The sequence below is a fragment of the Ammospiza caudacuta genome, chromosome 7, assembly GCF_027887145.1.
Source record: "Ammospiza caudacuta isolate bAmmCau1 chromosome 7, bAmmCau1.pri, whole genome shotgun sequence".
Classification (NCBI taxonomy): Eukaryota; Metazoa; Chordata; class Aves; order Passeriformes; family Passerellidae; genus Ammospiza; species Ammospiza caudacuta.
This window is the reverse complement of record NC_080599.1, coordinates 30,085,740-30,099,459: the sequence shown is the minus strand read 5'-3', so window position 1 is coordinate 30,099,459 and position 13,720 is coordinate 30,085,740. Positions and strand designations below refer to the sequence as shown.

The window sequence follows — 13,720 nt, the reverse complement described above, 5'->3', positions numbered from 1 at the left end:
GCCCATCATTTATTCACTGCCCACCAGGCTATTGCAATCTGTTTAGCCATTTAGAAGGGACATTTTTTAAAAAGCTATAGATGATTACATCAATGTTCTCATGAATGTTTTCACTCAATACTAGATTCTAATATCTAATTATGTTTGAGAACATATCCAAATTTCTGCTGAGCATTTAAATGGCTAAGAAAGCAGCTGTTTTCAGTTACTGTATAGCAAAGATCTAACTCAGAAAGGACTGAAGTTTAACCAAACTGCAGAGATACACTTTCAAAGAAAATGAACTTTCTTTCAAGTTTGCGTTTCTGGTTGAGAAATCCCCATTAGAAAACAAAGCTAGACAGAAGACTCAACACCTCTTAACCTTCTTATTGTTGGAACAATAATACAGTGCTAATTCATGAATTTACAGAGCATGAGTGTAGAGCATTGAGAAGAAATGTGCTCACTTTAAATTTTATGAAGTCTCATATTTCCTGTGTGCAGGCCAAAGGCATCTGCTTTTAATTTTAGTTAGATGTTCAGCTAAGTTCTCTCTGTGCTAGTTGGCTTTTATTGTTGTTATTGGTAACTGTTTTTCTGTACTAAAAATAGAAAAATACTGCCACCATGTAAATACTCCAAGCTCCCACACTGTGTTTTTACCCTTTAAAAGTACTTAGAGTACTTTTTACCCTTTAAAACAGGCATAAGCACTATGACATTAGTGAGATGTGACACCTAGTGATAAGCTCCCCAAAGTGTATTGACACCACTACTAGGATAAGTGCTCTGTAACAACACTGTGTTGCAAAACAGGAGGAAAGAAAAGAGGATCACTAGGAAGGTGTATGTAAAAGGACTGAAGAACTCCCGTATGAGTAGATTTGAAACTGCTGCAAAATTATTTCCTGATGATTAATATTGATATGGTATACACTCTTATTTTGAAGCAACTATTGATCATTTCCTGCTGTGGTGTATCACAATGACACACAGAGAAACTGCAAACAAGATAAAATGGCACTGTGAAATCAGCCCTTGGATGCCAGTGTAGTAAATGCTCAGTTGGTGTTGGCTGTGTTCTGACAAAAGTGCAATGCTCAAAGGTAGCACTTGTGCAGTCGTGTTTTGCTGGCTTCCATACAGAGAAAAACTGCTCAATTGACATGTGCTGAATGAACACAGACCCCAAGTCTGTAAGGGATGGGCCAGCAGAAGAGATGATGGCGTTGGAGAAAGGATTAGAGAAGTCTGCTCTGTTCCTGATTACACTTCATCAAGAGACCTGCAACATTCATTATCTTTGAAACAGCATTTTTTTTAATATTGAATTGAAAGCCAATGAAATTATACTAAGTGATTATAAATATATAAATTATACCAATTATTAAGTTACTTCACATTACCTAGGAAACTTTTTTGCTGTGTAGTGAATCAAGTCCTTTATTTACACTTCTGACATCTGGCTTAGCTACAGTCACAAATGATTAACGGTCTCAGGCTTGGTTTCATAATGATTTTTGTCCAAGACACTAAAACAAATTCTTTTTCATAAACCTGGTTCTATTTCAAAATCTGTCTCAATGCATAGTATAGAGGAAAGGTGCCAATGCAAACTTAGTAAGGGTAGGGTGAGTTTCTGTATGGAGTAAGGAAATCAAAAGAACCACATTTTAAAACTTAGTAACAGGAGAGAAATTGCCTTCAATAATGCCCTTTTAGTTCCTATCTTGCTTTTCACAAAGTATTCAACATGCACTTTAGGGTAACTATTTATACAAAGGACTTGGCTACATAGGCATTATTTGCTCTCTCTCTCTTAGAGCAGCTCTCTATGGAAGCAGCTCATGAAATTTTAAATCCCAGCCCATTTTCAGTATGTGACAGGACAACAGCAAGCCTAGAAAAGACACTTGTGCAAGGCTCTGTGGCAGACCAACTGCAGCCACTTCAAGTTACTGAAGCTTGCAGAGGACCCTAGAAAAGAGATGGTCCACATCTCTTTCAGTTACCTCAGTTGGTTTTGTTACTATGACTTCCATAACTGTTGAAGCTTCCTGTATTTCCCATTCCTATGTTGTATCATCTTTTTTTCTGGGACACATCCAATTCAGAGGAAACAGTCAGCATGCCAGGAGAGCCAGAGTTCTGCTAAGTGCAAGTCTGTCCTGTGTATGAACACAGGCCAGCAAGCTGACTAAAGAATAAGAGGGCTGGAAAAGACAGAATAAGAGGGCTGGAAAAGACAAGGACAATAGGGAGGGAGATAGACATTATTTCACAAGGACAATAGGGATGGAAATAGACATGATTTCACATGTCTACTTCCTACTGGGCAGGAAATAGACATGTCAAATAACTCAGATTGTAAGTATCACATCTGAATCATATCTGAATGACCCTTGATGAGGTGACTCTTAAGGGAACTGCACTCACAGGGGTGCTTTTCCTTTTTGCCCCATTCTGTTTAGGAAACCTAATATATGTCAAGGGCATACAAGTTGACATATTCACCTACACCAACATGAAAACCTTTCTCAACAATACCAGAAAACATTAACTGAAATGAGGAACAAATAGATTTCTTGAAATTTTCAGAGGGAGGAGCAAGTGAAAGAGAAAATAAAGGAGAAAAGCTACCAAATGTTAAAAAAACCTTCAGTTTGAAATGGGTGGAGGTGTTTCCATGAATATCAAGACCTTTGGACTTTCCCTAAATGCACTGTAAGTGGCTAAACACCCTTCAGTAAAATACACTTATAAGGGTATGCATGGCATGGCTGGAAGTAAATGGTTAAGCCTAAATTGTTTTGTAGACTCCTTCCAATTTCACAAAATACATATGCCACCTTCAAGAACTAAAAAAGAAAAAACAAACTCGGTATAACACAGTGACTGTAAATTGAGAAGCACTTTTTTAAAAACGTATTTCTAAGTAATAAAAATAGACTGACCTTCCAAAGCTGCAAGGCTGACCTTTACACTGGGGTGCAGTTAATAACTTCGGTCGTGAGAGGCCTGGAGCAATTGTTCCAGGTGTTCTGCAATACAAAGCAGTGGTAGGGGCTGAATGGTGTCTGCACTTCGGATGACAGTATGCTGCAAAACAAGGCGGCGGGGATGTGTTGTTCTGGTGTGTGGGATTTTTTAAAAACCATACTACCTCTTAGTCAAAGACAGATCCACGGAGTTTGTAGTCTTGTCCACACACTATATATAGCACTTAAACTCTGGCTGACATCATGTTTGTTCAGCAGCGCAGCCTATCAGGATGGAGCCGGCCGCCCGGCGCCGGGCGCCGGCCCTGAGGCAGCGGGGCGGGAACGCTGAGAGAACTCGGCGGAGCGGCGTTGCAGTCACCGCAAGGAGCGGCTGGGCCCAGAGGCATCAGCCGGGATACTCCGGACAACCTTTACAGCCACCTGGCCCTCAGCAGAGCGCCCGGTAAACCGCACAGAGCTCCGGACTCAGGTGGCCGGGCCCCGCAGGGACGCCTCTCGTGCCTGTGCGCACCAGCCGAGCGCAAAGGCGCTGCTGGGGCTGCGGCTGTAGCGGCTGACAGCAGACAGGAGAACCCCACCGCGCCGTCCAACAGCCCTGCCGGGCTGCAGGGCCCAGGCTCGCGCAGAGATCAGCCCGCTCGCTGCCGCAACAGCGGGGGGCACGGGGGGAGCCCCTGAGGTAGCCCTGAGGTATCTCTGGGAGAGCCCCGGGGTAACCCTGAGGGAACCCTGGGGTACCCCAAAGGTGTTCCTGAGGTATCCTCTCCCTTCAGGGCGCGCTTCGCGGGGCCGCCAGCGGAGGGGCGGGACCGGGAGCTAAGGGGCGGAGTCGGCTCGGTGGGGCGGGGCCGAGAGCGGAAGAGGGCCGGGCGGGGCGGGGCCGGGCACGGAGGGGCGGGATCGACAGGGCGGGGCCAAGGCCGGAGGGGCGGGGCCTGCCCGGGGCAGAGCGAGAGCGGAGGGGCGGGGTAGCCCCGGCCCGGCCGCCCCGCAGCGCCGTTGGGGCGGGCCCTGGGCTCTCGCGGGAGCTGCGCCGGCGCCGCCCGTCTACGAGCGCGGCCGCCGCGGATCCAATAAACTTTGTTTAAAAAAAAAAAAAGGCAAGAAAAGGGCAGGAAAGGAGCGCTGCCGCCCCGGCCACGGGCAAGTGCGTCACTGACCGCCGAACCGACCCGGGGTGGCCGCTGCGGGCAGCTCCAGCCCCGGCTCCGCTCGGCCTCGGTAGCCGTCGCCCTCCGCGGGGAGCGGCGCCTCCGCCGCTCTGCGGGCCCGCTCGTGAGTATGGTGGAACGACTGCGGTGGGCAGCGCTCCCCGCGGAGGGCGGCGGGGCAGCCGTGAGGGGCCTGGCGGGGCGCTCCGGCAGCGCCGGGGCGGGCGCGAAGAGTGACAGGTGTCAGGCTTCCCCTTCCCGGGGGCACCCCTGTAGCTCTGGCTGCGGGCCGGGCCGCGCTGTGGGACGGGAGCTGCTCCGGGGTGCTGCCGGCGGCGGTCCCCGGCCGGGGCAGGGCTGGGCTCTACCTGACAGCTCGTCCCGTACCGCCTCCCCTCCGCCCTGCCCTGCAGTGCCGAGTGTCCGCGCTCCCCCGGCACCGGGGAACATGTAAGCGCGGCCGGCGGCGTGAGGCGCTCCTGAGCGGCCGTGTGCTGCCGGGGGTCTCCGCTGACCCGCGGGGTTTTGTCTGTTCCCCCACGGCAGGGCTCGCCTCTCCCTCCCTGCACTGAGAGTCCGGGAGCGCCGGACGGGCGGGCGCAGCCATGGCGGGCGGTAAGGAGACGCGGCTGCTGCACCTCGGCGAGATGGAGAAGCTGGACAAGACCCTCTTCAGGCTGGAGCAGGGTAGGTCGGGGTGCCGGGACCGGGTGAGAAGGACATGGCCGGGACCTCGTCATCGTCTTTGGATGGTAGTGGAAAGAAGAGCTCATCCTGAAGTGGAGGGGTTTTGGGGGTGTGTGGGGGGTGTTGTTGGTTTAGATTTGGGGGGTGGTTTGTTTTGATTTGTTTCCACTGCAGAGCTCTATGGGCTCCGCACACAGTTTAATCTGACTTGTTAAACTCTTGAGAAATGAAGAGCAGATTGGCCAAGAGCCGTCAGTCTTCATGGGACTGAAGTGCAAAGCATTTTTTAGACAGGGCTTTTCCTTCTCCTTTTATAGCCTGTACTTCAGTGACCTGAGAAAGTCCTCATAAGCCAATGTTTATCTTCTTATGCAGCACCCCATGTTTTAATATTGCAGTTTTGAAATCTATCAGTAATACTTGCATTTTGCAAAGTCTGCAGGTTTGAGGTAATGTTTCAGAATATAAGCTCTTTAACAACTCCTAAATCTTATTATCAGATTTGTTACATTATCGGAGCTATGTATCATGCTGCATACTTAAAAGAACTTGATGTTATTTCTTCCTGAGAATGTTTTTAAGCCTATTTCTAAAACAAGTCCAAAACCAAAAACCATCCACTAGCTGGTCTTCTATTGTGCTGCTTAGCAAATTGAGACTATAAAGCTAAAGCCCTTGTCTTTAAAAATATTTTTAACAGTGCAACAATTTTTAGTAAGAGTTTTTGTGGATTTTTTTATGGTGTGTTACTAATCTAGGAGCATAAAGGAGCAAGATTTTGGTTCTTGAGAATAAAAATTCTCTTTGACTATATTGATTCCAAAATCGTCTAACTGGCCTAATGTGAGGAAATGTCAATAATGAAGAAGTGCAGAGTTAATCCTAACTTCCATTTTTAATTTATCCCTCAAGTTGTGTAAATTTTCTTGAAAAGAGGGAAGCAGAAATGCATGGCTGTCAAACATTTTAAGTGCCCCTGCTGGTAGCAGTCTCTGAGAGGGCGTAGCTAATTTTGAGCACAGCATTTCTGATGTCAGTGTAACTCTCAGAGGAAACAAGATACCAGTGGTATATATCCCTGTGCTCTAATTTTAGTAATACCTCTAACAAAATGTCAGGCCGGTACTGAAGAGAGTGTACTTAACCTTCCAAAAGTGGTTTTATACCTATATCTATTACATTCGAATGAGCTTCATTTTACCTGACAGACATTCAGATCTGAAAACAGCTCCTTTACCTGGTGGGTTTTGGTGCAGTGATGATTTTGTTAATGAGAGAAACATAAAGCTGGATAACACTTATGTTTAAATGTATTCAGACATTGAACTCTGGTGTTAGAGTCCCCATGATTCTATTTAACAAACAAGTAGTGTTTTTCAGCTTAAGGTATTGTAACTTGGTGTCCAGAATTTTTTACACTTTCTGATTCATTATCTGTGTACTAATAATTTTCCCCTTTCTTGCAAGGACTCAGGTTTCTTTTACTCCCAGTTTTGTAGGCTGCTAGGGCTAGTAGGTGATTTACTGCACTTAACTACGTGACTGCCATGTTCTGTGTAAGAGCTTACATCTGTTTCGTTTACTTGAATGAGCCCTGTACTTAGCCACTTGTGATGGTGAGCCTCATACCTACTGATGGAAACCTTTCTAAACCCTCCTGACTAAGCAGAATTTTTTATGTCTTACTCAGTAGAGTACATATGCTTTTATGTTCTAATTTTTAACTTAATTTTTTCTCACTCTCACAAGGATCTTAAGCTTAAACTTAAGCCTTTTTCTATGTGTGTGAGAGACCTGGAGCACACATACAAGATTCCCTTTAGTTTATTGAGCTCTCTCAAAGTTTAATAATTTGTATATTGTAGCTCACACACAAGTATACATAATTCTTCAGTTAAAGCATAAGAAATTTACCTCTTTAGTGAATCCTTAGTGAATAATGAAGGTATTTGAATTATTTTCTGGTTTTAAATGTGTTCCTAATTTTTTTCAGATGTTTTCATGGGTCAGCCTACAATATAGACTTGGTAAACCTAAGTACTTAAAGACTAGGTAATCCAAAATCTACATAAAATTGTGCGTAGTTTGATGATCATGGTGTTTTGCTGTATTTTATTTTTAAAACTTTATGTAGCAAAGACAAACAAATTGGAAAGAAGATGAATGGTGCCATGTGTGTAAAGGAAAAAGGATATCTGTAAAGCATGCCAAGAACAATCTTAGGAAGAAGATAGAGATGATGCAGTTTTGAGTGCTGCAATATAAGGTTTGAACCTATTAAAGAATGTCCAAAGACGAGCAGTGAAGATGGTGAAGGGCCTTGAGGGGAAACTGTCTGAGGTGTGGCCGAGGTCACTGGGCCTGTTCAGCCTGGAGGAGAGGAGACTGAGGGGAGACCTCATTGCAGTCTGCAGCTTCCATTGTGAAGGGCTGATGCTGGTCTCTGCTATGTACCAGTGACAGGAGCCAAGGGAATGGCATGGAGCTGTGCCAGGGGAGGTTTCTGTTGGATGTTAGGAAAAGGTTCTTCACCCCTAAGGTGGCTGGGCACTGGGACTGGCCCTCTAGGGAAGTTGTGACAGCACCAAACCTCTCAGAGTTCAAGAAGCATTTGGACAACATTCTCAGGCACATGGTGTGATTCCTGGGGAATTCTGGGCCGTGCCTGAAGTTGGACTTGAGTGGTCTTTGTGAGTTGCCTTCCAGCTCAGGATGTTCTATGATTCTGTGCTATAGAAATTTATAATTGTGCTGAGATTCTTAGCAAATATGATGGTGTTATTAAAATAGTAGTAAATTAGGAATTGTAATAAGAGACTAGAAATATCTAGTTCACCTGATCAAGTGATTTTACCCTTTGTATTTTTCTTTTTTTCTTGAGGTTTTGAGCTACAATTCCGATTGGGCCCAACTCTTCAGGGCAAGCCTGTTACTGTGTATACAAATTATCCAGCTTCTGGAGAAGTGTTTGATCGCCACAAGTTCAGGACACTGTCGTGGCACAATCCCACAGGAAAAGAAGATGACTCTGACAAATACTGCAAGTTGGATCTCCAAATTTCTGGGTCATACCAGTACTATTTTAGTCTTGGGTAAGTGAAATTTGTATACCTGCAGCCAAATGCAGTTTGCTCCCTTGGTCTACGTCTTCACCTGAAAAACCCCCTTTTTTCCCATGCATTTTTGAAATTGCAGCCAAGGGACCAATTAGAATCCACCAATGAAAGACAGTAACTGGTTATATAGTACTTCCTGATGCAGAAATATTCTGGAGAATATACAGAATCAAGCTGATCAGCTTTCTGTGAATGTTGGAGAAGCAATCTGTTTTTACAAGTTGTCAAATTCATCAGCATTCTGAGTATCTCAATGATTATTTTGTACTTTCTTCATTCACTTTGAGGATTGTTTTCTCTCCAGCACAGAGGTTCTGGCATTCTTTACTTGGATCCTTTACTTTGTCTTTTGTTTTAGTGGGACAAGTGCAGAAGAGAATGCCACTGTCTGTAATAATTGTAGTCTGTTATTTTGTGTTTCTGGAAGATGGGTGGTTAAATTCTTCCAGGCTTAAGACGTTTAGCTCAGGTACCTTCCTGAGAATGGGGCTCAAAATGTAGATCTACATGTAGTAGATGGGCATTTGTGCTTTCTATGTTTCCATATGCCAAATGGAGGAACCAGTACTCCATCTCAGGAAATAGCAAAGGTATCTCACTTTTCCAGAGTTTTAACTCTGTATCCCATTTGTATTCATTAAGTCCAATAGAGAGATGATGCATAAGAGATGAACATTTCAGAGTTTACTATTTCCTTTTTATGTCATGCAGTCCTGTTCCCCCTCTCCCTCCAGCCACTGTAAAGGGCTACTGAAAACCTATGCTATTTGAATTCTCTCTCTGAAACAGAATGGTACAATGGGTGTTAATTATACCAATGAAAATTATTTTTTCCTAGAAATGAGAAAAGTGGTGGTGGTTACATAGTTGTGGATCCCATTTTGCATGTTGGAGCTGATAATCATGTGCTGCCTTTGGATTGTATTACACTCCAGACATACCTCGCTAAGTGTCTGGGACCGTTTCATGAATGGGAAGATAGGCTGAAAGTGGCAAAAGAAACAGGTAATGCTAATAGACATATTCAAGGATAAAAGTTTTTGTTTTATGATCAAAACCCAAAGTTACACGGAAGAGCCTCAGTGTAAACAATTAATAGATTCTTTGTCAATTATTTTTTCTACTATATTCAATTTCATTAACAGATTAAGTCAGTGAATTTATTAAAATATTGGCCGAGGTGCTGAAATTCAGGGGTTCCCTAATATCAGAAACCACTTATTTTACTGTTTTAATTTCAGATAGACTTGGAAGTTTGTAGAACTGAACATGGTGGTTTTTAAAGCTTGTGTTACGTAGAATTTCAAGGGTAAGATTCAGATTAATTTACATTGGTTATTCCAAACAGCAGCTCTGAGTACAAAAGTGCAGCTTATGCTTCTTTCAATTAGCTTTGAGTGGGGGTTTTTTTCTCATTAAATAAATGGGCTTTTATTTCACAGGTTACAACATGATTCATTTTACGCCACTGCAGATGCTTGGACTATCTAGATCATGTTATTCATTGGCTGACCAGTTAGAAGTAAACCCTGAATTTTCAAACCATAATAAAAAGTGCACTTGGAGTGATATAGGAGCACTTGTGGAGAAACTGAAAAATGAATGGAATATGCTTTGCATCACAGATGTAGTCTACAATCATACAGGTATGGTTTTCATGGGTTAGTAACCAGATTGGTCTTATATTTTGCTATTTCCCTTAACTTCTCTCTCTTTAACCCATTTTTAGTAGCTGTTTTAAACAATGTAGTTGTCTGTCTTTTGAGTCTCTCAAATCCAGGACAACTCTTTGGCATTATAACTGATACGTCTCTGTAACAGGTATAAAAGAACTTAATATTGCTACTGAAAGAGTGAGGAGAGCCCTTCTTAAAAAGAATTAATAAATTGTGTATCTGTAGTTATATAGTATGCCTACCTTCATTATGTGTGGTGTGCTGTTCCCATATATTTGAACAGAGTCTGTGTTATGAATTGTTTGAGCATAAACAGAGTGCTTTCTTGTTAAACAGGCTATTTTGCTTGTAGCTGCTTAAGTGACTGCTCTAATTTGGATCTAACATGCAGATTAGAAACAGAGTTGGGACAAGAAGGTAGGATTAAGTAATGGGGAAAATGTTACAGCTCAGTCTGTGGGGGAAGAAAGAAGACAGCTTTGTGTTTGGGGCAGGCTTTTTTTTTAAGCATAGATATGTCAATACATCAAAGCTGTTATTTTTCTTAATTGCTTGAGGGACAGTGGATTTTCTTCTGTGTGATCTGATGAAATTTAAAGTGTAGTGCTTAATAATTTGTGATTTTGTTGATTATTTGGATAATGAGTTTTCTTTTTTTATAATGCAGTTGCTACTGCATACTATAATCCTAAAGATCATAATTACCATTCTCATACCAGAGACTACAGAAAGGGTTTATGTAGATTGATGTCTTTTGAGGCTCAAAAATGCCTAAAAAGAAATCATTTGTGAATTTCAAGCTTTATTTGCTTTAGTTCTTTGGTGTTGACTTTTGCCAAACATTCCTGTCCAATCAGTCTGGAACACAGTGCCTTCCCTGTCTGTTGGCTGAAAAGTTACTAATTATAGTTGTTGGCTCTGTCTGAGGGAATAAGGCTTTTGAACTCCTCCCACTTCTGGATAAAATATTTCTTACGCTTTTCAACTAGATGTTCAGTTTCTCTTAGTGATGCTTGAGATCCTCTCTTTTTTGAGCGGTGTATATTTGCATGCTACTAGGGGGAATTTATTTTGATGGACAGAAAGATCTTAGCTACAGTAATTACACACCGGAATATATTTGAGAAGGAAAATGTCATGTTATTTGGCTACATTTGTAGAAGGACTTTTTCAGGTTACATTCAGAGTTAAAGTAATCTTCATTGAGATGGATGACTCAACATTTGTACTATGGTGGAAAAGAAGTGTCTTCTAAGAGGATAGAAATATTCAGATGATTGTGGTTCTTAGATTAAGCAAGGTATCCTTGATGACTTTGTTGCTTGTCATGACCCTTCAGCTTACACTGGTTCTATCTGTTGGTAGTTTCTGCTTTCTAGTGGAAACCATTGTATAAAAATGGCATTGCTTCCCCTGTGCCCCTGTGGGAGCCAAGCAGCATCACCTGCAGGATCAGGCATTAAGCTGAGGTGTTTGGTGTGAAGCCCACACTGTGGGCAGGGAACAGTGGGAATCAGCTCTGGATGTCTCTGTGAGGCTCTAACAAAAGGCAGCACCTGTGGCTCAACTTGAAAAGTGAAGTTGTGCTGGTGTAAAATGTCCCTGAGCCTTTGGCATCTTTGCAGGAGTGTCACGGATAAACTTGCAAACCCTCTCTGGTAACTGTGTATATTCAAATAAGAAATATATTTACATTTACTTTTCACCAGGAGACAGAAAAAAGACAGTTGGAGTTTTTTTTCTTTTCTGAACTTTCCATGGCTGTAATAAATCGTATAAAGTAGTAAAAATAAAGTGAAGTAAATTCTGTATTACTTATCTTTCACAAGAGGCAAATGTTACACAATTGAAATATAACACTTGAGTAAATCTTACCTTCAAGTAAAGTTTGTGTTTAATATGTAAAAAATGAGTTAGTTAAGAAAATAATTTTGGATTTTTATAAGAAGAATGTAATGAATTTTAGAAAGTTTTCTGTAATTCCTCATCTTGGGATTTCCATATTCCTATACTTACTTTATTCTATACACATACTCTTTACAATGGTATTTTTTCCTTAGCTGTAGTAAATATCATCACCAGTGATGTTTTGGATAATTTTTCTTCTGCAGTTAGATTTCTCTTATGTTACATTGCAAATCACTGGAACTTAATTTCTGATCAGGCAACATCCTTCTGTTCTGTACCAGAATTAATGGAAGGCCTGTTGACTTTTTTTTAATGCTAACTCTTTAGGTTTAAATTATGTGTTGTCTTTTTAGAATTATTTGTATTTACTTATGAAATTCCTTTATAGTAAATTATAGTTCTTGTTAGAAGAAATAGAACAAGCTGGCTTTGCTTTTTGGAGAAGCAAGTTTTTTTCAGAAGTGGTAAAGGACAAAGAAAAAAAGAGTAGGAGGGAATAATCTGTTTGGCCTGGAACAGCCAAAACTTGATATTGCTTTACATAACTTTAAAACATGGTGGATTTGGTAGCAGATTGTATTTGAACCACAAGAATTTTAATTTCCACAAAAGGTTTTACGTTATAATAATGAAATTTTGCCATATCTTGAGATACAAGATGGGTGCTCAGAAGAGCTGTTCACACTATAGGCTGAGGTAGAATTTCTCTTTTTTGCTTTGACATTTTTGTTTTAACTTCTTTGAACTAAGTAAACTTGGGATTTTAAGTGTTATTTGTTCTGCTGTAATTCTGGACACATCAGTGACTCTTCATGTTTTCAATATAAAAATTTGTTATATATTTTCCCATGTGTGAAGTACTACTTCTGTTTTTCTCAGCTTTTCCGAAAACCTCATTTTTGTTCTTAGGCATTCTGTGATGTTTTCTTTTTATTTTCAGTTTGAAATATTCATTCAAAAGAATATATGAAATTTATTTTCATTTAAACAGCATAGCAAAAGAGATGCAAAAATAGAAAGAAATTAACTCTGGGATTTTTCTTCATTATTATGCTTCCAAAATGATAATTCTGTGCTATGTATATATTTACCTGTACTGCTGCATGCATGCTATCTGTATTAGAATACTACATACTACACCTGTGTTCCAGTGAAGGCTCCTTACCTTCTCTAAGTTAATTTTTAATGTCCAGCAATCTTCTGGTGCTTGTTGATGCTGCCGGGGTAGCTTGGCAGAGAGACACAGGGTGTAGTGTTTGGCCTGAATGAGTGTTCCATTTGCATGCACCGGACAGTGCACTCATCTTGCTGGGTAGGACTCAGTGATGTTGCTTCCTACAACTCAGCTTCTTTCTCTGGACACCAGTATCACAGCTAATCCTTTCTTAAATGCCCATTTAAATATATTTTGCATTAATTATTTTTGGGACGTGGGCACTCTTCCTCTCTAGCTGTATGTGCCATCTTGACAGGATGAAGAATATTGAAAAAGAAGCAACTTTATAATATAAGTTTGGGATGTATGTTTGGCTTTCAATGCACAAGAATATCAGTATCTTACATTCAGTGTTTGATGTATTTCTTGCACCAAAATTTAATTGGGTTTTTTTTTTGTGTTTTAGAATTGGTGATACTATTGCATATCTTTATATAACTAACAAAAAGTTTTTCTAGAGTCTCTGCAGTTATGTTTGACCAAAAAAATCAGTAATAATGGTCAATCAGTAATAAGATTTCTGCACAAGATAGGATTTTCTATTGACATGGGAAACTTCCGTTTAAATGTGAATGAATGAACTGTATGTGCTATAGTACCTCAGCTTCTCGATGTTAGGATTTTTACAAAATACAACAAAGGGTTCAGCTTATGTATTTATGTTTCTGTTTGGTTTTTTCCCCCCTCCCTTTCTTCACTAAGCTACTAACAGTGAATGGCTCAGGATGCATCCAGAATGTGGCTATAACCTTGTAAATTCTCCTCACCTGAAGCCAGCTTGGGTCCTGGACAGAGCTCTGTGGCATTTGACTGGTATGGTGGCTGATGGGAAGTGTATTGCCAAAGGAGTCCCTCCCTTGATTGAAAATGATCAGCACTTGAATGTAAGTGACTGAGAACTAAGTATAAGCTGATGAACTGCATAAATAGCTGAATAAACCTTTAATATTTCTAGAGTTTTGTAAATGCACAAAAAATGGTG

General features: G+C 41.4%; 1 protein-coding gene across 2 annotated transcripts in view; it reads left to right on the top strand.

Annotated features, from left to right (window-relative positions):
- Positions 1-4,088: 4,088 nt before the first annotated feature.
- The window catches only part of AGL (amylo-alpha-1, 6-glucosidase, 4-alpha-glucanotransferase), a 34,249-nt gene continuing 24,617 nt past the window's right edge, over positions 4,089-13,720 (top strand). The window contains exons 1-6 of one of the 2 annotated variants that reach the window (XM_058808617.1): positions 4,089-4,259; positions 4,682-4,822; positions 7,704-7,914; positions 8,777-8,943; positions 9,381-9,584; positions 13,441-13,622. In XM_058808617.1, the coding sequence (XP_058664600.1) occupies positions 4,741-4,822; positions 7,704-7,914; positions 8,777-8,943; positions 9,381-9,584; positions 13,441-13,622 (846 nt within the window). In that variant the 5' untranslated portion in view covers positions 4,089-4,259; positions 4,682-4,740. Of the gene's footprint in view, positions 4,260-4,493; positions 4,586-4,681; positions 4,823-7,703; positions 7,915-8,776; positions 8,944-9,380; positions 9,585-13,440; positions 13,623-13,720 lie in introns of those variants that run through there. The other variant, XM_058808619.1, reaches the window with a different exon arrangement.